The following is a 24,488-nucleotide window of genomic DNA, read 5'->3' as shown; positions in this document are numbered from 1 at the left end:
ATTGATTCGTGCAACTTCTTAGTCTAGTACCGATCCTAATCTTACTCTTATATCTACTAGTCTCAGGGTGTTTAACTAGTCTCTGCTAGGCTCAATAGATCTAGAGTATACTGGCTTATTGCGGCAGCTGAAGTTCTCTTGGAGAGGCAACTAATTTCAAGTTAAATTCAAATCTCTCAGGTGCTGAAATTACCAGTAATTTCAGCACTTACAAATAAGTGGGTTGTTAGTTAGATGGATTATGATTGGTTATTATTAAATATTTTACAGTGGTAAAATATCTAATTTATCCAATAATAAAATGTAGTTTAGATCAGGTTCGACCCATCCGGGGTTTACAGAGTTTTTTAGAACTATCTTTCTTCTCTGCAATTTGAAGGATGGATGATGAACGTTGGTATTTGGCGAACATCATTTTCTTATCCGATTCTTCTTGGAGAAGAACGTTCCAGGACGCTGGAATTATGGATAGGAAATTGTTATGTCGTCATTCGACAATGACTGTGATCCCCAATGAAATCAATCCGACTTCGAAATAATGTTGCTATGACAGTTTTTTCTGTATTATGCAGAGAACATGTTTTGTGTGCAACGTCGTCTGGGAATGGCGTGAAGATCGTGTGTGGAAGGGATGCCTTGTAACTCGGATCTGCACGTATACTTGATCATCGAGGTGGTCATTGTTCTAGTTCAATGAAGTCTTTTTCTGCGAAGCCAAGTCGTACTCTAAATCCTTTGAGTTGTGATTGTGGACGGCTTGTCGGTTGTGTTTTAGCCATTCTTTTGTTCGAATGTGATGGGATCATCTAGTCTTTGGATGTTCGTCTTTGTTATTGAGTATGATCTATATACTGCAAAGTATGATTTACATTTTATAAAATTATGTTAATTCGGTTTTTTAATCATGAATTTAGTTAGTTGTTTTCACAAAAGCGTTTTGTTTTAGTTCGGTTATTTTGAAGAGTTACTCACCCTTGAGTACCTCTTATTAAAAATAGAAGTGTGGTCACAAAGCGTGGATGTAGCGCGGTGGGTTAGGCCGGCTATAGAGCATGCTCAGGACGTCCTCTCTGGTGGGTTAGGCCAGGAGTGGGAGTATGATTTCATGCTGTTTCTTTGAGAGGTCCTGTTTTGTGATAAAGTTTTATGTTGGTTTTATGTTGGTCTTTCTTATGTTACTTTGGTTGTGTCCTTTTTTCAAAAACCAAATTGTTTTTGGTATGGGTTTGTCTTGCGACTTTTTTGTGTTTTATTATTTCTTTCTTAGACTTTATAATAGTCTTCAAAAGAAAAAATTATCCAGTTTTAAGCTGGGTTAATCCGGTTTGGGTACCGTTGGTTTTCTTTTCTTAGTCATGCTGTTATTGTATGAATTGTGGTGTTTAGTGAGCTGCGTTGATTAGTTTGGTTTAGTATATAATTCCTTTCCAACCGGGTTAAAGGAGAGTTTGAAATTTGTTATCGTGTGTTAGAGTTGTTTATAGTGAAAGCTTGAAGCTTAAAATCATTATAAACAATTCTTCGTGGGCGAGCTGTGCGAATTTGGATAGAAATCTTGAGCGAGTGAATGAAAATGTTGAAAAGGTTAGTACTGCTTTCTCATTTTATGAATTTATTGCATTGAATTTGAATTTACTGCGTTTTGGGGAAAAATTTAAAATTAAAAATTTTCATCGTAATTAAGTTTAGTGCTTCATGGGGAAATAATATATAAATGAAATTGCTACATTTGGTATGAATTTTATTACATTATTTAGTGCAAGAAATTAATGAATGTGAAGATAATTTAACAAGTTTGTTTTTTATTTTTCTTTTCTGTTTTTTAGGTGATCGTGGTGTGAAGACTAGAAATATATATCAAACATTGATAAAAAACGGTTAGTACTAATTTAAATTTATTAGTTTAGAGTAAATCAAATTATACTTACCTTAATCTTCTGGAAAAAAGCCGTGGGGGAAGATGTCGTGTATCATATCTGATGTTTTTAGTAATTTGGCTAGTATGCGTATGATATTTTAGTTTGTAGCAGTGGCCAAAGCAATTGAATTGCTTTAATGGTGTTTAGTTCTTCAGTGCCTACTGCAAACTCATAAGGTGTGTTTTGAATGAGGTTATATATTTTATGATTATACTTAGTATTGTGAATGAATTCTAATATGGGTACTTCAATAGGCTGGATAAATTCATGCGGGATAAGGAAGGGTCTGGATTCTTCGGCATTGAAGGTCTTCGTGATGGGACAGAATATATACATTTGGGTAACTGGGTCATTGTTGCTGAGGATACCGTGGAGGTTAGTATCTTTGATGCAATATGTAAAATTAAGGAAAAATGGTGACGTGTACTTTGAGTTAAGCAACTGAAAACGATGGTGAGGTTGCCTTGATGGGGTGTGCAAATCAAAATGATTTTGTGTAAAACGATAGTATGTATATGTGTGGGTTTGTTTAGTGCGTAACATAATATCGTGGGAACAGTGCAAATCGGGTTCCTGTGGTGAAAGAAAGTGAAAGGTTAGTGAAAATAACTGAAATTTATCATAGAAGCTCTCGTATGCTTGAATATCAGCTAGTGATTCTGAAATAATGTGGTCATTTTTTCTATCAAAAAGATTAAGTGTTAATACGTATGATATTTTGATGAAAAATTTTTCTGTTAGTTGCGGGTTTGCGAAGCGGTCTTCATCTAAAAATTGGTCTTGATTCGGGCGGATGATATTATGATCGTAGTATTCTATTGCAAATTCGTTAGCTCGGGGTGCAGTGAATGTTTTTAGTAACTTTTTATATCCAACGTAAGTAAATTATTGAGGTGTTAGTGTTGTGGTGAGTCTATTTAACATGTTTTTGTTCTTTTCTTTGCTGTCATGAGTATTTGCTAGTGGTAGGCAAAGGGGGTTAGTAAAATTATAGTAAGCTGTCCAATGAAGTGTTGGCATTAAAACATGTTCATCTACAAAATTGCGTGTGTCATTAGTATCGTTAGGTGTGTTTAATGTATATTGCGGAAATGAGGGTAAGGTGATTTCAAGAAAATTTTTCGTGTTGGTGTGTTGCGGGTGATTAATATATTCGCGGGCTGTTCCGGGTTTGGTTGGGAATGGGTGATTTGGAAGTTTTCGTTTAAAAGTGCGATAAGCTCTGTGAGTGATAGTTGGCGTTTCAGTGGATGTCGATGATTGTGCTAATGATGGAGTGTAAGCTGAGGAGGGTGTGGGAGTAGGTGGATTTGAGGATGTTAATGTGGATGATAGTTGATGTATTGAAAGGGTGTTGGGGTGCATTAATTGTTGTTGTAAAGTTATAAAATTATCAAGCTCCTGGGAAATTTGGGGGGTATCTGGGGAATTATTATATGATCTGTCGGAATGAAGTGGAGAATAGGTTGGGGTTACTTGGGAAGCGTAAGAAGGAGTAGAAATGGATGGGAGTGGATGATTAGATGGGATTGGTTGAAAAGGTGGTTTTGAAAAAACTGAGGAGTTGGTCTGGGTTTAATTTGAGGGAGATGGTTCGGAGTCTGCAAATTCGTCGGGGGTTTCTACATTAGAGTTATTAAATTGTGAGATAGAATATAAAACTGAAATATCTGAGTTAGTATCAGAATTCGTGCTTGATGATATATTAATAATCGGAAAATCGGGTGGTGGGAAAGCAAAAAGTGGTATGATTGGGATTGGAGTTTGGAGGTTGGCTGGGTGGGAATTTGAGCGATGGAGGGATCCAAGTTGCCGGCTCATCGTGGGCTAAAAAAAATGATTATTTTGAGATTGAAAAGTGGTAGTGTGAGGTTGTTCTATAATTTGTTCATAGGTATTATCATTTTATGGGACTTTGTGTTGCATTTGGTCTAAAATTTGGATTATGTGTGATTGCTAGGTTTCGAAAATTACGGGGAACTAATGATAATGGATGGTTTTGTGGTAGGGTTGGTATGTGTGGTGCTGTAGGTATTGTGTCTACATTATTATGTTCTTCATTATATGTGTTTGGTCTTGTAGATATTTTTGTATTATATTCTTTTATTTGTGCATCTAAAAGTATTTTGTTTATTGATGATGAAAAAATTCCAAAAAAAACCTGCAAATAGTATACGTGCTACACTTGCTTGTCTGTTTACTTGTGTGTGTATAGCGCATGTGTTATAGATTCCTTTTAACAGTGAGAAAAGAAATCCTATAAAATTAAACATGGCGTATAAGATAGTTAATTTTTCTAAGATGTAACAGGGCCATTATAGAAAAGCTAGAATTTCGTTTTTTAATGTGACAAAACTGAAAATATTTATAGGTGAAATATCCTGTGGTCTGTATTTTTCTTCGTTTAAATATATGTAGTCTTTGATATCTTTAGTATATCCGCTATAATCTTGTGTATGAATGTCTGCGAATCCTGCGGTTTCGGCAAGTTCTGGTCAATTGATTGTCTTTGTATTGTGTCCATTTGTGTTAATACTTCCTGAAATTGTTGTGATCTAATGTGATGTTGGATATCTGATTTAGAATATATTCCAACTGATTGTAAATCAATATTTGTATTACGAGCATTAGCTCGGATGCTTTCGGGTGAAACTTTTTTGAGTGATTGCATTAATGTAGGGTATGGTGTAAGGAGACAGTATTTATCTTCATCAGGGTTTAATTGTACTACATTGCGGCTATTTTTTGTGTGTACTACACGGTGATACTTTTTTGGTACAAGTATAAAACCATAAAATGTTTCCTTCGTAATCTAGAAAATTTGATCTGTTTCCTCATAATAAGTATCCTGCGTAAGGTATTTTTAGTACTGCTAGTGCGAGTGATTGTAGGATTTGTGTTCTTTTCAATTCGCATAGTTGATGAAGTGTTTCTAATTCGGAGAGTGACATTTCTTAAAAAATTCGATTAATTGTGTAGTCTAACTTCATATCTAAGTGGATATCATAATGAATATTACCAAAATAGGTGCTATTCATTAGTAATAGTTCTTGTAAACGTGTGCTTTTACTGTCATGTGGTTTTAGTTTTCCACCAGGTTGACCTGTGCTTTTTTGAAAGTTAACTGGGATGTATGATGTTCCTTCATTTATAGGGTGACTTGTGGCATAAGGGTCAAATTTTATTTTGTCCAGTGGTCATGTCGAAACCTTTTTCGTATTCGACAAGTATTTCAGAGTTTTGTGTTTTAGAAAGTGGATTTCTGTATTTACATGCAAATTCTGTTTCTTGATAGATTTGGAAACGTGTTAATTTATTTTCTATATCATGAATATTTCTAAAATCATTACTTTGTTTTCGGGATGGGTTTACTTGTTCGTATGGAATTGATTCTAAAAAATATTTTTCATGAAATTTTATCATTCGAGCGTGTTTTTTTGCTACTTGGAATGTTGTGCATGTATCTTCGGGAAACCAAACAATTGTTGCTTGGGTCCTTGTTGTAGGGTCACAATAACCTTGATCATTTTTGCAAGGTAATCTAATTCCTTGATAGATCATTGTGTTATCAGATAAATCTCGTGTGAGTTGTACTTTTTCGAGTTGTATTTTCCAATCGAAAAACATTATTTGTTGATATCTTTTTTTTTTGTGTCTGCTTTGCAGTTTGAGGGGTCATTTAGTCCAATGTGTGGTATCCAGTAATTATCGTGTATGTCATAAGTTAATCTTCCGTGTGCGCCGTTAAATGGGTTTTTTTGTCTAATTTTATATGTCCTCATTATCGTTCAAGTTCTGCTTGATGTACAGAATCAGCAAAGACATGAAAATTTACTATTGTTCTGTCTGTGTTTTTATTTCTTGTTAGATTTAGTCTGAGTAATTCATTTTTACAATCATCGGGATTTAGATGTAAAAGTCGTTCTATGTTACTTTGGTAAAACGATTCGTGGTCAAGTCGGTTTTTATTTCCGTTTGAAACTTGTGAACAATGTACTTTCTTTTCGGAAAATGTTGCTGTAAAATTATATCCTGTGACTGTTGTTGCTCGGGCTTTTGAATACAATGTTGCTATTAGATTTGTAGTTTCTATAGCTCGTGGTTCTGTTTCGCATTGTGATACTTGATTTATTGCATATTTGTGTAGAGTTTTTTGTTCGTTTTCTTCGCAATCATAGTGTGTTACTAATAAATCTTGGGGTCCTGTGCGAGGAGAAGGATTTGTGTTTTGATCGGAAAATATTAGAAAAAAGATGTGTTGAAATGTTATTATTCTTAGAATATACACGTGTTTGATAATCCTGAGTATGGGTTATAAAATGTTATGTAACCAATTGTGTTTTTCGTATATCTATCGTATTTGTATATTACTTCAGTAGTTATAAATGGTGGTGGTAGCGATTGAACTGTTATATTTGGTGGATTTAATGGGTAGGGATGTTGAACAATATTGTTAAGTTTGATCGTGATTTCAAATTTTAATTGGAGACTATTTTGATGAAGTATTTGAATATTGTGTTCTCGAATGTCTTCGTGGATATCTTGTCTATATTGTAATCTATTGAGTGCCCAACTGTGGAGTCGGTTACTTTCTTGATGTTGTCCAAATAATGGTGGGGGTGCTACGAATGTATTCCAATCTAGTCGTAAAGGGATATTTGCTTATGATTGTTCTCGATATCTAGCGTCGAGGTTATTTGGAAAATTTAAAGGGAAAAGCATCGGTGAATTTTGACTTAATGATGGTGTTGACGGTAGTGATAACTTTTGATAGTGTTGTATCCGTAGAAATATCTATTGGATCATTTACTATGTTTGGTTCACCTTGTGTATATGAGTGAGTTGCCCAATATGGTAGTCGTGCGGTGGGATGGGGGGGGTTAAAGGGATTTTCACGTATTTGTTCAGATGTTGGTGTTGAACCTAAGTAATCTGAAGGTATACTTGAGGTGCTGCGTTGTGAAAGGAGTGGGGGAGTTTCTGGTAATGTACTACTTGGATTTTCTGAAGTAGTTGGTGTGGGTGATTGGGGTATATCAAAATGAACTCTGGGGGTTTGAAAACTTCTATTTCTTCGTGGATGTATAATTTGTCTATTTATTTCGACTGTGTTTTGATTTTGACTAATGTTTCTTATTCGATTTAAATCTTGTGCTAATGTGGGGCACAAATTATAAGTTGGTTCACTTAGGGGTGCCTGTCGCTGAACTGGTTCTAATGGTTCGGATAAGCGAGCGTGTCGTTCTTCAAAAGTGTATGGGTTATCTTGAAAAGAAATTCGTGTGGATGTTTGGGGGTTTTGGTTAGTTGTGGGTATTGCTGGATTTTCTTGGGATGATGTCGGTGAAGACTGATTTTGTGATTGTTGGTTAGCGAATTTTGAAACTGTCCGATTGATTTTTTCTAGTGGGAAGATTTATTTTTATTGTAGTATTCTTCAATGAAAAGAATTAAAAAGATTGTTGCTAAGGCGAATGTGACTATTGACTTTTTTACACATTTGCACATTGTCAGTATTAGGGATGATAAAAATATGATGAAAATTACAAATAGTAAAAAAATTATCTGTTCTACTAAAAATTGTTTGTATCATTTAAATAGATTGTGAATTATCGTACCTGTGAATATGATCAATGATTTGGGAAAGTTGGAGATATATTTCAAGTAGGGAGTAGAAAATTAAAAGGATGTTGCAAAAAATTATTAAAATGATTATAAAAGCTTCAAAAGTATCAAATAGAAATATGAACAAAAGTTTGAATAGTATGAAAAATTTTATTAAAAGATTTAAGATTGTATTTTTTAAGATATAGACTGTTTGAGAGAAAAGCATTTAGGAAAGGATTTCTTCGTCGAATATTTTTTGTTGTTTGAGGCGAGATTCAAGTGTGGTCGAGTTTTTTTATGGATTTTTTGACAAGTGGGTTGAGTTTTGTGAAAAACGGCTGGAGGCTGATTTTATGGTGTTCGGGAGGTCTTATTTGCTTTATTTTTATTTGTCGGGTGATCTGGGGTATTTTTGAAATATTTGTACTTTAGGCCAAATGATTATGGTCCTTTTTTACTTTAGGCTAATTTGTTATTTTTGGTTGGAGGGTTTTTGAGGTCTGAGTTGGGAAAATATTGTTGATCTTTGCGTTATTAGATAGGGCAGGGTTGTAATATTATGGTGGTATTTATTTTATTTGTTAAGTTTTAGCGAGTTGCTTATTTTTGACCTGGAGGTTGTAAAGTTATAGTTATAGATATGCCTGGAGTTTACTATCTTTCGGCTAATAGGTTGGTGTTAGAGATATAGAAGGTGACGGATTTAAGTGAATCCTATTGGCTGAATCTGAACTAAAATTGTTGCGTTTTTGTCAGCATGTTATTTTGAAAAATGAAAGTTCAAAATGATCCAGAGATGTAAAAATTATTTTTTTTAAAATCAGATTTGTTTTTGAAATTAAACTTTCTTTAATAATTTAGATTGTGGGATGAATGTTTTGTAGTTTTGACGTGATTGATTTCTAAGTCGTGATGATTTTCTATGTTCTGATTTTTCTACTTATTCTTGTGGTAGAATTTTTTCTATCATTTTCCTAATTTTTCTTTCTTTTTGAGGTATTTTTGTGTCTGGCGTTTTTGTATTGTTTTGAGTTGTGGTTTGTTTTTGATTTTCTTTTCATGATGAACGTTGTGTTGTTCATCTATTTCTTTTTCTGTATGTGGATGATTTTGAATAACTTTCAAACCTGTGAAAGAATATAATTGAGTTATTTCGCGTAGTGCGTATTCTTTTGGGTAGTAAGCTAAAAAATTGTTACGATGTTGAACAAATTCTTTTTTAGTTGGATCTGTATGTTTATACGTTACGTCAGTGGGTTTGGCAATGATTTGGTATGGTCCTTTTCAAAGTGGTTGTAATTTCTTAGAGATTCCTTTTTGCGTATTAAAGTTAGGTAGTAAAACAAATGTTCCATTTTTTAAATGTGTGGCTGGTGTAAAACGTGATTTAATTTGATCGTTAATGTTTTGCCTTGGTAACAATTTCTTTCTAACTTTTTGGTAGAAATCATTGTGTTTTTTATCTCTATTTAAAATCCATTCGGTATGTGTGCCGGAGGCTAATTTAAGAATTTGTGGGTGATGAAAATGATCTTCATCATGTGTATGTAAAGGTAGCTTATAACAAATTGAATTTTTATTTGGTTGGCAATAACCTTGTGCATTTTTATGGACATTTACTGTAAACATAATTGGTTTACGTGGCTTTCGATTAAAAACTATTTCGTATGGTGACATTTGTAAAGTTTTCGTGAATTGTGTATTGTATGCTAAGGGAAATAATTTTACATCTGCTAACCATTCTGTGTATTTTGTATCATTTCCATTTATGATACATCTGAGATATTTTTGTAGTGATCGGTTCATACCTTCGACTAAACCGTTTGTCCAAGGTGCATGAGATGTAAATGGTTTATGTTTGATATTATATAAATATCCATAATGTGATGAGTTCATTATTTATGAATTATGTACCGTTGTCTGTAGCTAAGATTTCGGGTAATCCGAATTTAGCTATCCAATGTTCATAAAGCGTCGTGTAAGCGTAATAAGCATTACAAAGTGGTACTGGGTTGAGTGCTACATAATGTGTGAATGCGTCAACAATGACCATAATGTAGGAGTTTCCTTCAGAAGATGGTGAAATTGGTCCTTTTGTATCGAATGATATGCGATGTTTAAAATATAAGCTTTGTCCTTCAAAACCTTGTTTTTGTGCTATTTGTTTTTGATTTGGATAAGGTTTGTTCAATTGACATATTATACAATCAATGCATAATACTTTTATCCAAATTGGTGCATTTGGGAAATAAAAATTTTGTGTAAAGCTCGAGTATGTTTTTTTCTGATCCGGAGTGTCCTTTAGTGTTTTGTGTATTTGAGATATTGAAAGCTATTAATATCATACTTAAAGGAAGACAGGGAACTTGAGAATCATTTAAATGATATTCTAAAAGATCTGTATTTTCATTAATTGTTGTATTATTAAATTTTCGGAAATATCGGAGGAGTGTTTTATTTCCTAAAATTGTGGTATCTGCTTTTACGGGCTTAGTTTTGTATTTGTGCCATGATTTTAGTTGTCTAATTACTGGGTCGAGATTTTGATATTGTTTTAAAAGTTCAAGTGTAATTTTGTCTGTTGGGGGGAGAAAAATTTTGTCAATTTCTAGTTTTGATAGGGGAATTGTGTCAAGTGGGTCATGAAGGTCAAAAACTTGATTTATTGTGTACTTTGAATCGTTTGTTTGTGGTCCTGATAATTTTATTTTATCGGTTAAATTTTCTTTTTCAATTAATGGAAAAAGGTCTCTTTTATGCGAGTGTTGTTTTATTCTCTTTTGTTGAGTATTAGTTTTTATCCATTGTGAGTATGGAATTGGTTTGAAAGTTGATGTTCCTAGTAAATCAACTTCGTAGTGATTATTTTGGCAATCTAAGTAAAGGGGGAAATGTTGTAGATTATTTATCTGTGATTGATCAATGTCAGTTTTTACTGCATATTTGCATTCGAGTCGGGGTGATGTTTCATCTTTTGCGAGATAAAATTTAATATTTTGTGGTATTTCAACTGTAGTTTTTCGTGTGAGTAATTCAGGTGGCGTATTTCTACTTAAGGTATCTGGTAATGCAAGGTTTTTTCCTGCTGTCCAAACTATATGTAAGTTTGGAAATTTCATTAGAATTAGTTGAAATCTATAAACCTTATGATTTGGATTTGATTTTTGTGTAAAGAGAAATATAATTGGTTTATGATCTGTGAATAAAACTGTTGGGTGTTTTGATCCAAGTATCAGAAATTCATATTCTGTAAGTGTATCAATGATAGCTGTACATTCTCTCATTACAGTTGAGAGTCGTAGCTCTGCTTGTGTGAATAATGGTGAATTTGCTGATATAAGGTTCATTTTATTTGTTCCACTATGTGATTGTAGCAATGCTGCGCCGATGCCAAAATTTGAAGCATCGCACATTGCATAGAATGGTTGATTTGGATCTGGAATTGTGTTTGAAATTTGTTCAATTAAAAGTTTTTCAATTTCTTCAAATTGTGTTTGATGTTCAGTGGTCCATTCAAAATTATTTTGTTGTCTGAGGATGTTATAAAAAGGTCTTAAGTATAATCGCATTTTGTAAACATGTTTACTTAAGAAATTTAACATTCCAAGGAATTCTTGGATTTTCTTTTTATTTGTAGCTGGCTGAAGTTTTTGAATGGCATCAATGCGTGATTTTAATGGAGTGATAGTGTTTCGTTCAATATTATGTCCTAAAAATTTAACGCGTGTTAGAAAGAAGTGTGATTTATCGGGGGCTGCTTTCAGATTTTCGTTCTGAAGTATTTCATGATATTGTTCTAAAACTTTAAACATTTCGTCTTTGGTTTGTGATTGCATAAAAACATCGTCTAAATAGGTGATTGCATTTTTTTTGAGTATTAGTGGTCTAAAAATTTTACTCATGAAAGCTGAAAAAGCTGCTGGTCCTATGGATATTGATTTCCAATAACAAATTGTGTTAAACGTCGTGATTGTTCATCTAGTGGCATTTGGTTATATGCACTATTCATATCTGCGGTTGTGAAGTATTTACCATTTATCTTTGTCAAGATAACTTGTATTGGTTCAATAGGCCAATTGCATTTTGATTCGTCAATTAGTGAATTGAGGTATCTAGCGCCTAAAACTGTTTTTAGTGATTCACCTTTTGCTAGAATGATAACAGGGTTAATGAAGGTGTTTACTTTTGGTTGTTCTTCTTTATTTACTGTTGAGATAATTTTGTATTGTTCTAAAATGTCAAGTAATCTATTTACCTAAACATGTAAGTGAATAGGTACTTTACTTGCTCTTTGTTTTTTGAAAACTGCGCCAGGTTTTAATGGAAGGTGTAGTGATGAACTAATTTTTCCAACGTCAATTTTTGATGTTGCATAAACTGTTGAATATTTTAACAGTTGTTTTGCTAATTTATCAAATTCACTTTGTGTAATTTAGGAGTGTTCAAAATTTAACATTGTGAAGAATTTTTGTTGCTCTTTTGTGTAATTTGCTATATTGAATGTTGCTTTAAAATAGGTTGTTTTTGTGGAGTAATCTGTGTTTTTTTTTCATTACTTATTATATTATTTATAGATAATTATTTTGTTGTCTGAGGATGTTATAAAAAGGTCTTAAGTATAATCGCATTTTGTAAACATGTTTACTTAAGAAATTTAACATTCCAAGGAATTCTTGGATTTTCTTTTTATTTTTAGCTGGCTGAAGTTTTTGAATGGCATCAATGCGTGATTTTAATGGAGTGATAGTGTTTCGTTCAATATTATGTCCTAAAAATTTAACGCGTGTTAGAAAGAAGTGTGATTTATCGGGGGCTGCTTTCAGATTTTTGTTCTGAAGTATTTCATGATATTGTTCTAAAACTTTAAACATTTCGTCTTTGGTTTGTGATTGCATAAAAACATCGTCTAAATAGGTGATTGCATTTTTTTTGAGTATTAGTGGTCTAAAAATTTTACTCATGAAAGCTGAAAAAGCTGCTGGTCCTATGGATATTGATTTCCAATAACAAATTGTGTTAAACGTCGTGATTGTTCATCTAGTGGCATTTGGTTATATGCACTATTCATATCTGCGGTTGTGAAGTATTTACCATTTATCTTTGTCAAGATAACTTGTATTGGTTCAATAGGCCAATTGCATTTTGATTCGTCAATTAGTGAATTGAGGTATCTAGCGTCTAAAACTGTTTTTAGTGATTCACCTTTTGCTAGAATGATAACAGGGTTAATGAAGGTGTTTACTTTTGGTTGTTCTTCTTTATTTACTGTTGAGATAATTTCGTATTGTTCTAAAATGTCAAGTAATCTATTTACCTAAACATGTAAGTGAATAGGTACTTTACTTGCTCTTTGTTTTTTGAAAACTGCGCCAGGTTTTAATGGAAGGTGTAGTGATGAACTAATTTTTCCAACGTCAATTTTTGATGTTGCATAAACTGTTGAATATTTTAACAGTTGTTTTGCTAATTTATCAAATTCACTTTGTGTAATTTAGGAGTGTTCAAAATTTAACATTGTGAAGAATTTTTGTTGCTCTTTTGTGTAATTTGCTATATTGAATGTTGCTTTAAAATAGGTTGTTTTTGTGGAGTAATCTGTGTTTTTTTTTCATTACTTATTATATTATTTATAGATAATTATTTTGTTGTCTGAGGATGTTATAAAAAGGTCTTAAGTATAATCGCATTTTGTAAACATGTTTACTTAAGAAATTTAACATTCCAAGGAATTCTTGGATTTTCTTTTTATTTTTAGCTGGCTGAAGTTTTTGAATGGCATCAATGCGTGATTTTAATGGAGTGATAGTGTTTCGTTCAATATTATGTCCTAAAAATTTAACGCGTGTTAGAAAGAAGTGTGATTTATCGGGGGCTGCTTTCAGATTTTTGTTCTGAAGTATTTCATGATATTGTTCTAAAACTTTAAACATTTCGTCTTTGGTTTGTGATTGCATAAAAACATCGTCTAAATAGGTGATTGCATTTTTTTTGAGTATTAGTGGTCTAAAAATTTTACTCATGAAAGCTGAAAAAGCTGCTGGTCCTATGGATATTGATTTCCAATAACAAATTGTGTTAAACGTCGTGATTGTTCATCTAGTGGCATTTGGTTATATGCACTATTCATATCTGCGGTTGTGAAGTATTTACCATTTATCTTTGTCAAGATAACTTGTATTGGTTCAATAGGCCAATTGCATTTTGATTCGTCAATTAGTGAATTGAGGTATCTAGCGTCTAAAACTGTTTTTAGTGATTCACCTTTTGCTAGAATGATAACAGGGTTAATGAAGGTGTTTACTTTTGGTTGTTCTTCTTTATTTACTGTTGAGATAATTTCGTATTGTTCTAAAATGTCAAGTAATCTATTTACCTAAACATGTAAGTGAATAGGTACTTTACTTGCTCTTTGTTTTTTGAAAACTGCGCCAGGTTTTAATGGAAGGTGTAGTGATGAACTAATTTTTCCAACGTCAATTTTTGATGTTGCATAAACTGTTGAATATTTTAACAGTTGTTTTGCTAATTTATCAAATTCACTTTGTGTAATTTAGGAGTGTTCAAAATTTAACATTGTGAAGAATTTTTGTTGCTCTTTTTTGTAATTTGTTATATTGAATGTTGCTTTAAAATAGGTTGTTTTTGTGAAGTAATCTGTGTTTTTTTTTTCATTACTTATTATATTATTTATAGATAATTCTTCGTCAAGAATTGTTGATTGACAAATACCTAATAATTGGAGTATATTATTTACGCGGTAGGCTCATTCATTTATGGGTGAAATTGTAGCATTTGTTTCACAATATCCTAAAAGTCCTAAGGGTAATGTTACTTGATATGGTGTATTGTTATACACGTGTAATGAAATGATGTAGGAATTCGTATTTTTCGAGTATTTTATAGTTGAGATTGCAATTTTGAAAAATTTTGAATAGGTTTAAATTCGAAGTCTGATATAAAAAGTTGTTCTTTGTTTTGACTTTTGTCATACTGATGAACTTGTTTTATTGAGAAATTATAAATATATACTGATAGTGGTTTCAGGTGTTTCCGTTTTTGATTATAAATGGGGTAAATTTTGAGAAAAATTGTGGTTGTTTGTTTAATCTTTGGAAGAATGTTAAGGCTGTGTTTTTTGTTTTTGTATATTTGTCTTCGATATGGATTTTACTATTTAAGATGTTGATTGTTGGTATATATTTAGATATAAATGGTATGCCAATGATATTGTGTTTAATATCAGTAATATGAAATATTTGTTTAAATGGTTTGTTCAAAATTTTGTTTTGTTCCATTGTTCTTGTGGGAAGAAGGAATAATTGGATTTTTCCATAATTTACTAATGTTGATCTTTGTGCTGTTGCTAATTTACTAGAGGTTTCAAGAGATGTTAAATTTGGATGCAATGTTTTGAATTCATTCCACGTGGGAATATTAATTATATGATTCTGCTCCTGAGTCAATTAAAAAATCAATTTCAAGATCTGGTGGTTGAAATTCTTTGTTTCTTGGACTCTCTAAGAAAAATGGGATTGTCCAAATTTTTTCTGTTTTTGTGAAGTAATATGTGTTTCTTTTTTCATTACTTATTATATTATTTTTAGATAATTCTTCGTCAAGAATTGTTGATTGACAAATATCTAATAATTGGAGTTTATTATTTACACGGTAGGCTACTTCATTTATGGGTAAAATTGTAGCATTTGTTTCACAATATCCTAAAAGTCCTAAGGGTAATGTTACTTTATATGGTGTATTGTTATACACGTGTAATGAAATGATGTCGGAATTCGTATTTTTCGAGTATTTTATAGATGAGATTGTAATTTTGAAAAATTTGTGAATAGGTTTAAATTCGAAGTCTGACATAAAAAGTTGTTCTTTGTTTTGACTTTTGTCTTACTGATGAACTTGTTTTATTGAGAAATTATATATATTTCTTGATATTGGTTTCAGGTGTTTCCGTTTTTGATTATAAATGGGGTAAAAATTTGAGAAAAATTGTGGTTGTTTGTTTAATCTTTGGAAGAATGTTGAGGCTGTGTTTTTTGTTTTTGTATATTTGTCTTGATATGGATTTTACTGTTTAAGATGTTGATTGTTGGTATATATTTAGATATAAATGGTATGCCAATGATATTGTGTTTAATATCAGTAATATGAAATATTTGTTTAAATGGTTTGTTCAAAATTTTGTTTTGTTCCATTGTTCTTGTGGGAAGAAGGAATAATTGGATTTTTCCATAATTTACCAATGTTGATCTTTGTGCTGTTGCTAACTTACTAGAGGTTTCAAGAGGTGTTAAATTTGGAAGCAATGTTTTGATTTCATTCCACGTGGGAATATTAATTATATTTGATTCTGCTCCTTAGTCAATTAAAAAATCAATTTCAAGATCTGGTGGTTGAAATTCTTTGTTTCTTGGACTCTCTAAGAGAAATGGGATTGGCCAAATTTTTTCTGTCTTTGTGAAGTAATCTGCGTTTCTTTTTTTATTACTTATTATATTATTTATAGATAATTCTTCGTCAAGATTTGTTGATTGACAAATACCCAATAATTGGAGTATATTATTTACGCGGTAGGCTCATTCATTTATGGGTGAAATTGTAGCATTTGTTTCACAATATCCTAAAAATCCTAAGGTTAATGTTACTTGATATGGTGTATTGTTATACACGTGTAATGAAATGATGTCGGAATTCAAATTTTTCGAGTATTTTATAGATGAGATTGTAATTTTGAAAAATTTTGAATAGGTTTAAATTCGAAGTCTGACATAAAAAGTTTTTCTCTGTTTTGACTTTTGTCATACTGATGAACTTGTGTTATTGAGAAATTATATATATTTCCTGATAGTTGTTTCAGGTGTTTCCGTTTTTGATTATAAATGGGGTAAAATTTTGAGAAAAATTGTGGTTGTTTGTTTAATCTTTGGAAGAATGTTAAGGCTGTGTTTTTTGTTTTTGTATATTTGTCTTTGATATGGATTTTACTATTTAAGATGTTGATTGTTGGTCTATATTTAGATATAAGTGGTATGCCAATGATATTGTGTTTAATATCAGTAATATGAAATATTTGTTTAAATGGTTTGTTCAAAATTTTGTTTTGTTCCATTGTTCTTGTGGGAAAAAGGAATAATTGGATTTTTCCATAATTTACCAATGTTGATCTTTGTGCTGTTGCTAACTTACTAGAGGTTTCAAGAGGTGTTAAATTTGGAAGCAATGTTTTGATTTCATTCCACGTGGGAATATTAATTATATTTGATTCTGCTCCTTAGTCAATTAAAAAATCAATTTCAAGATCTGGTGGTTGAAATTCTTTGTTTCTTGGACTCTCTAAGAGAAATGGGATTGGCCAAATTTTTTCTGTCTTTGTGAAGTAATCTGCGTTTCTTTTTTTATTACTTATTATATTATTTATAGATAATTCTTCGTCAAGATTTGTTGATTGACAAATACCCAATAATTGGAGTATATTATTTACGCGGTAGGCTCATTCATTTATGGGTGAAATTGTAGCATTTGTTTCACAATATCCTAAAAATCCTAAGGTTAATGTTACTTGATATGGTGTATTGTTATACACGTGTAATGAAATGATGTCGGAATTCAAATTTTTCGAGTATTTTATAGATGAGATTGTAATTTTGAAAAATTTTGAATAGGTTTAAATTCGAAGTCTGACATAAAAAGTGTTTCTCTGTTTTGACTTTTGTCATACTGATGAACTTGTGTTATTGAGAAATTATATATATTTCCTGATAGTTGTTTCAGGTGTTTCCGTTTTTGATTATAAATGGGGTAAAATTTTGAGAAAAATTGTGGTTGTTTGTTTAATCTTTGGAAGAATGTTAAGGCTGTGTTTTTTGTTTTTGTATATTTGTCTTTGATATGGATTTTACTATTTAAGATGTTGATTGTTGGTCTATATTTAGATATAAGTGGTATGCCAATGATATTGTGTTTAATATCAGTAATATGAAATATTTGTTTAAATGGTTTGTTCAAAATTTTGTTTTGTTCCATTGTTCTTGTGGGAAAAAGGAATAATTGGATTTTTCCATAATTTACCAATGTTGATCTTTGTGCTGTTGCTAACTTACTAGAGGTTTCAAGAGGTGTTAAATTTGGAAGCAATGTTTTGATTTCATTCCACGTGGGAATATTAATTATATTTGATTCTGCTCCTTAGTCAATTAAAAAATCAATTTCAAGATCTGGTGGTTGAAATTCTTTTTTTCTTGGACTCTCTAAGAGAAATGGGATTGGCCAAATTTTTTCTGTCTTTGTGAAGTAATCTGCGTTTCTTTTTTTATTACTTATTATATTATTTATAGATAATTCTTCGTCAAGATTTGTTGATTGACAAATACCCAATAATTGGAGTATATTATTTACGCGGTAGGCTCATTCATTTATGGGTGAAATTGTAGCATTTGTTTCACAATATCCTAAAAATCCTAAGGTTAATGTTACTTGATATGGTGTATTGTTATACACGTGTAATGAAATGATGTCGGAATTCAAATTTTTCGAGTATTTTATAGATGAGATTGTAATTTTGAAAAATTTTGAATAGGTTTAAATTCGAAGTCTGACATAAAAAGTTTTTCTCTGTTTTGACTTTTGTCATACTGATGAACTTGTGTTATTGAGAAATTATATATATTTCCTGATAGTTGTTTCAGGTGTTTCCGTTTTTGATTATAAATGGGGTAAAATTTTGAGAAAAATTGTGGTTGTTTGTTTAATCTTTGGAAGAATGTTAAGGCTGTGTTTTTTGTTTTTGTATATTTGTCTTTGATATGGATTTTACTATTTAAGATGTTGATTGTTGGTCTATATTTAGATATAAGTGGTATGCCAATGATATTGTGTTTAATATCAGTAATATGAAATATTTGTTTAAATGGTTTGTTCAAAATTTTGTTTTGTTCCATTGTTCTTGTGGGAAAAAGGAATAATTGGATTTTTCCATAATTTACTAATGTTGATCTTTGTGCTGTTGCTAACTTACTAGAGGTTTCAAGAGGTGTTAAATTTGGAAGCAATGTTTTGATTTCATTCCACGTGGGAATATTAATTATATTTGATTCTGCTCCTTAGTCAATTAAAAAATCAATTTCAAGATCTGGTGGTTGAAATTCTTTGTTTCTTGGACTCTCTAAGAGAAATGGGATTGGCCAAATTTTTTCTGTCTTTGTGAAGTAATCTGCGTTTCTTTTTTTATTACTTATTATATTATTTATAGATAATTCTTCGTCAAGATTTGTTGATTGACAAATACCCAATAATTGGAGTATATTATTTACGCGGTAGGCTCATTCATTTATGGGTGAAATTGTAGCATTTGTTTCACAATATCCTAAAAATCCTAAGGTTAATGTTACTTGATATGGTGTATTGTTATACACGTGTAATGAAATGATGTCGGAATTCAAATTTTTCGAGTATTTTATAGATGAGATTGTAATTTTGAAAAATTTTGAATAGGTTTAAATTCGAAGTCTGACATAAAAAGTTTTTCTCTGTTTTGACTTTTGTCATACTGATGAACTTGTGTTATTGAGAAATTATATATATTTCCTGATAGTTGTTTCAGGTGTTTCCGTTTTTGATTATAAATGGGGTAAAATTTTGAGAAAAATTGTGGTTGTTTGTTTAATCTTTGGAAGAATGTTAAGGCTGTGTTTTTTGTTTTTGTATATTTGTCTTTGATATGGATTTTACTATTTAAGATGTTGATTGTTGGTCTATATTTAGATATAAGTGGTATGCCAATGATATTGTGTTTAATATCAGTAATATGAAATATTTGTTTAAATGGTTTGTTCAAAATTTTGTTTTGTTCCATTGTTCTTGTGGGAAAAAGGAATAATTGGATTTTTCCATAATTTACTAATGTTGATCTTTGTGCTGTTGCTAATTTACTAGAGGTTTCAAGAGGTGTTAATATTGGATGCAATGTTTTGGTTTCATTCCACGTGGGAATTTTAATTATATTTGATTCTGCTCCTGAGTCAATTAAAAAATCAATTTCAAGATCTGGTGGTTGAAATTCTTTGTTTCTTGGACTCTCTAAGAGAAATGGGATTGTCCAATTTTTTTCTCTTGATTGTTCTTTTTGTATATTTTGATAAATATATTTTGTGTTTGAGCATTGTGTTTCATCTTTTTTATCGGGTTTAATTACTGTGTTAATTTCGTTTACTTTTTGTGTAGTTTGTGTATTATCAATGGGTTCAATATAGTAATTGTGGGGGAGTTCCAATTTATTTTCATATATATGTGAAGTGAAAGGTTGTTCATATATGATAGGTTCATAGTCGTTTTCGACTGTTATCATATTTACTGAGATGGTATTATCTGTATCACTTTCTGTATCTGATGATTCACAATTTATATGATTTAGTTGTAATTAGTTTCTTCCTGTATCATCAATACCCGGAGGGTCTGAAGTTGTTTCTTCATTTGTTTGCACTTGATTTATGTGTCTTCGATGTTTTGGTGTGGTACTTCTGTATCGATGTTTAGAATCGGGATAACGGTTATTATTCATATGTGGTGACTGGGAATAATTTCTGTATCGATTATTGTAACTTGAGTTTCGATTTTGTGAATTGTTTTGTGATCTGTTTTGATAAGTATCATTTGATCTGTGATAATTTGATTTATTATATGAGTTATTCCTTGATCTATTGTTTGGGTAATTCTGATTTCGATTGTTTGAATAACTTCTATTTCTATTATGTGAATATTTTCTATTTCTGTTGTATGATGAGTTTCGTGATTGATTATTGGAATAGTGTCTATTCCTTGGGTTTGATTGGGAACTGGATTCAGAAACAATTTCTTTTGTATTGGAATTCGATCGTGAATAGTTATTTTGGTTATTTTGGCTATTCGATCGATTATATCTATTTTGTGAGAAATTTCGTGTATTTTCTCGTTTGGGTGATCTACCTCTATAACTTGAGTTATATGATGAGTAATTTCTTGTGTAATTTGAGTTGCTTGGAAGTGGTTTTCCTGAACTGTTATTACTATATATATTTTTGTTTGGTAGATTTTGACCTTTTTTCATGTATTGATAGAATGATTTATTTGGTTCTTTGTGCTTTTGAGGTTTGTTCTGATTGTCTTGTTGTTTTTGTCTACATTCGGATATAATGTGTCCGTATCGTCGGCAATAATTACACCATCTTTTGAAAGATGGTTTGCCTTTAAAATTTGGATGTTTTTCGTAGATATTTAGTATTTCAGTGATTTTTTCAATCAGGTCTGTGTCTGATTCTTGTACTTTATTTTTATGTGTAGTATTTGTTTCATTTCGATTAACATATTGTAGTTTTAGATTTTCTGTTTCTTCGAGTTTTATTGTGATTTCTGCTTGTTCTAGTTTATCTACTAATTTTCGAAAGACCAAATCTGGTTCTCGAATTGAGGAAGGATGAGATGCTCTCTTGGTCTATACGTCTGATAGTCCATATGTGAATTGTCATTGGTCTATACGTTTGATAGTCCATATGTGAATATTTTGGAGCAACCGAAGGTTTAACGGTTGATTGTAGGGTTACCTGTGTTAGTGATGTATTTTTATTTCTTGGTGTTATCAGATTGGGGTGTATTTGTTGTGTAGCTTGTGCTGTTGTTTGGACGATTTCTTCATTTATGAAATGTGATGGTGCTTGTTGTGTAAGATTTCTTGTTCCATTGAGATTTTCATTATGTATGATTGTTGAATTTAAGCTGTTATTTTGTGTATCAGGTAAAAATGTAATATAATTTAATGGTGTTGCGTCAATGGTTAATGGTATTACTTTTACATAATCTCTGTGGAAAGATATTGTACTTATTGCTTGGCTCGAGATATCTTGTGGAATATTCAGAAATGCTGGATGAGACCAGTCAGGGTCCCAAATGTTATCTGACTGTTCTGAAAGGACAGTGTCATCATTGGTATTTTGAGGTCTGAAATTTTTTCTTCCTTGTGAAATTAAATCTAAATTGTGGGTGAAATAATCTATTATAAACCATGCTAAAATTTTTTGTAAATCATGTTTAGTGTTTTGTGAAACATCTTCTTCAGTAAAATTTTCGCAAATTATGTGTAGAAATGTTAAAAATACTGTGATTTCATTTCGTACTTTTGTATGTTTGGATGTTTCTGTCGGTGATGTGCTTTGAACAACTTCTGTTTTTTCCAATATAGATATATAACTATATATTATTGCAAAAACTTCGTTAGTGAATATGGAGTTTGCTCTTTGTGAATTATGATATTGTATGCTTTTGATATATTCTATAAACACTTTTGAAAATTCTATTTCAATATCGTCTGTTTGAATTACATATTTGCGAGTGATTACAAGATCGTATTTTTTGTTATCTATTTCACAATTGTGTAAAACGATTGTTTGTTTATTTCCTAAATTTTTGAATGACATAAGGTTTAGGATGAGGGATGCAAGAAGTTATTAGTGATTTTAATTTCCTAGACTGTTAGTCTTTACAATTTTTTGATTAGCTTAACCTGGGTCTTTTTGTTCAGGGTTGTAGAGAAAAGTATGTCGATTCCGAAGAATGATTTTTTACTTTCTCGTGGCTAGTCTAAGTTAAGGTGTTAACTTACTTTATCTTACTTAGGATAGTGATTGTGTTCAAAGGTTGGAGAATAGTAAATCGATCCACAAGGTTCAGTTATAATTAGAACGCGAGTAGTTCGTTAGATACTATTTTAAACTTACTAAGTCTAAGATCTATCCTGGGTTTGTTAAGAGGAGGATTCAAGTGAAGGATGAATAACCGAAGTTCTTCACTGTTTAACTTAATTTGAATGGTTAGTTTTATTTAAAAGTTTCTATTAGTCCTGGTTTTTTTGGAAAGGTTGGATAGTGAATCGACGTTTGAGGTCGTTAGACACTTGCTAAGTGGGTGGGGGAGAACAAAATTGTTCTTTTTGATCCAAGGATAGGCCTTGATGATCAGATTTTAAATTTAGTGAGATAGAAAATTTATAAAGATCCAAGGAGAAGCCTTGATGATCTGATTTTTTTAAAATTAAGTGAATTTAAATTTAAAATGGTTTAAATTTATTTAATAAAACGATTTAAACGATTTAGTTTTTTAATGATGTTATTGAGCTTATGACTGCTGTTATGTTTAGGTGATGAAGCTGGAACAACAAGATGGTTTTTTATTACTAACTATTTATTGTCATGCTACTAATTTTTATTTTTATTTTCAATAAATATTTTTCAAATATGTTTTAAATAATACTGCAGAAATTAGGAAACCGATCTGAGATCTTTTTGTCAATCGTTATTGTACATTAATAATTTTATGTAGCGCCTGAAATGATCATGAAGATTTACTTCAAATTTTTATGTTTGCAAATGAAAATCTAAATTCATTGCTAATAAGATTCTAAATATAAAAGTTTGTTTTGGATTTTGTCTTACAACCATGAAACTAAATGGTAAGTTTCTATGTAGTCGTATATCGTCTCTTGTCCGAGGTCTTCTTCCAATACCAGGTAGTTCTAGTATTGTGCGGAATATCGGCTCTGATCTATTGAGTCGTAGAGACATTTCAATTAAGTTATTATCGTGTAACATTTTGAAAATGTTTTGTCTAATTTCTAATCTATTTTTGGTTAATTCTAAGCTATTAAGTTCTTATTCGAGACTTATGGTCGCACCAGATGAGTTATAACCGAAGGTGGTTAACTCATAGAGTAATTTCGGATAGGGTACACCGTCTGCTCGTCACGCTATCTTATTTTCGGCCGGATAGATTCGTGTAACTTCTTAGTCTAGTACCAATCCTAATCTTACTCTTATATCTACTAGTCTCAGGGTGTTTAACTAGTCTCTGCTAGGCTCAATAGATCTAGAGTATACTGGCTTATTGCGGCAGCTGAAGTTCTCTTGGAGAGGCAACTGATTTCTAAGTTAAATTCAAACCTCTCTGGTGCTGAAATTACCAGTAATTTCAGCACTTACAAATTAGTGGGTTGTTAGTTAGATGGATTATGATTGGTTAATATTAAATATTTTACACTGGTAAAAAATCTAATTTGTCCAATAATAAAATGTAGTTTAGATCAGGTTTCAATAGAAATTTGGCCATAAGTACATGCAGAATTCAAACCAGTAACAACTTCATGTTTAAACTACAAATTTGAAGCAGCCATTTCTTACCTCAACTCACGACACATTCTGCCCTCTGCAGTCCACCAATTGGGAATCCAGAACAGAAGAGACTGCCATTCATTGTTGTCCCCCCTACTTCCACTTACTCTACTCCACTCTCCTCTCTCTCCCCCTCCCCCTCCCCCTCCCCCTCTGATGCCCCCCTCCCTTTCGATGGGAGACAAGAGCCCCCCAGTTGAGAAGACAGAACTACTTCTTCCGCTGCAGTTCACCCCACAGTGAGGTGATGAAATTAATAAAACTGAAATATTTAAAATATTATACAACAAAATATTATATTGAGTTGCTTCAACAAACTACCACCCTCTTTTTGTTTTTCGCGAAAAAGCTTTAAAGCTAGGGGGTATTTAAATGTGGTACAATGTCTACTTTGTTGGTACAATGTCTTTTTGTTCACATTGTGAAATTGTCACAAAATTTGGCATGTGTGTTGAAACCAAAATTACATCCATATGATCATATTATTGAAATTCGTAAAATCAATGATTACACCAAAAAATGGTTGTTTATAGGGGGTGTCGGAAACTGCAGTAGAACTGCTGGAACTGGACAACGTGAAAAAAGTTGCTGCATGAAAAAAAGGCCAGGTGAGCTTTTCACACTTACCAATGATGAGAAATTTAGGCTTCAGGTTAAATCTATCCATCTATACAAGGTGACGATGATATTTACTGCTGTAGGTCAAAATCTGCCAGAAGAAATATGATCACCTTTTACAAAACAAACAAATAAAGAAATA

General features: G+C 31.6%; 1 protein-coding gene across 1 annotated transcript in view; it reads right to left on the bottom strand.

Annotated features, from left to right (window-relative positions):
* LOC134855584 (uncharacterized) overlaps positions 1 to 23,854 on the bottom strand; it is a 29,324-nt gene extending 5,470 nt beyond the window's left edge. Inside the window, exon 1 of the mRNA XM_063872121.1 lies at positions 23,738 to 23,854. Coding sequence (XP_063728191.1) covers positions 23,738 to 23,754 — 17 coding nt within the window. The 5' untranslated portion in view covers positions 23,755 to 23,854. The remainder of the gene's footprint in view (positions 1 to 23,737) is intronic.
* Between the last annotated feature and the right edge of the window lie 634 nt (positions 23,855 to 24,488).

This window comes from Symsagittifera roscoffensis, chromosome 10, assembly GCF_963678635.1.
Source record: "Symsagittifera roscoffensis chromosome 10, txSymRosc1.1, whole genome shotgun sequence".
In the NCBI taxonomy this organism is placed as follows: domain Eukaryota; kingdom Metazoa; phylum Xenacoelomorpha; order Acoela; family Convolutidae; genus Symsagittifera; species Symsagittifera roscoffensis.
The sequence above is the reverse complement of the archived record's forward strand: the minus strand, read 5'-3'. Positions and strand labels throughout refer to the sequence as shown.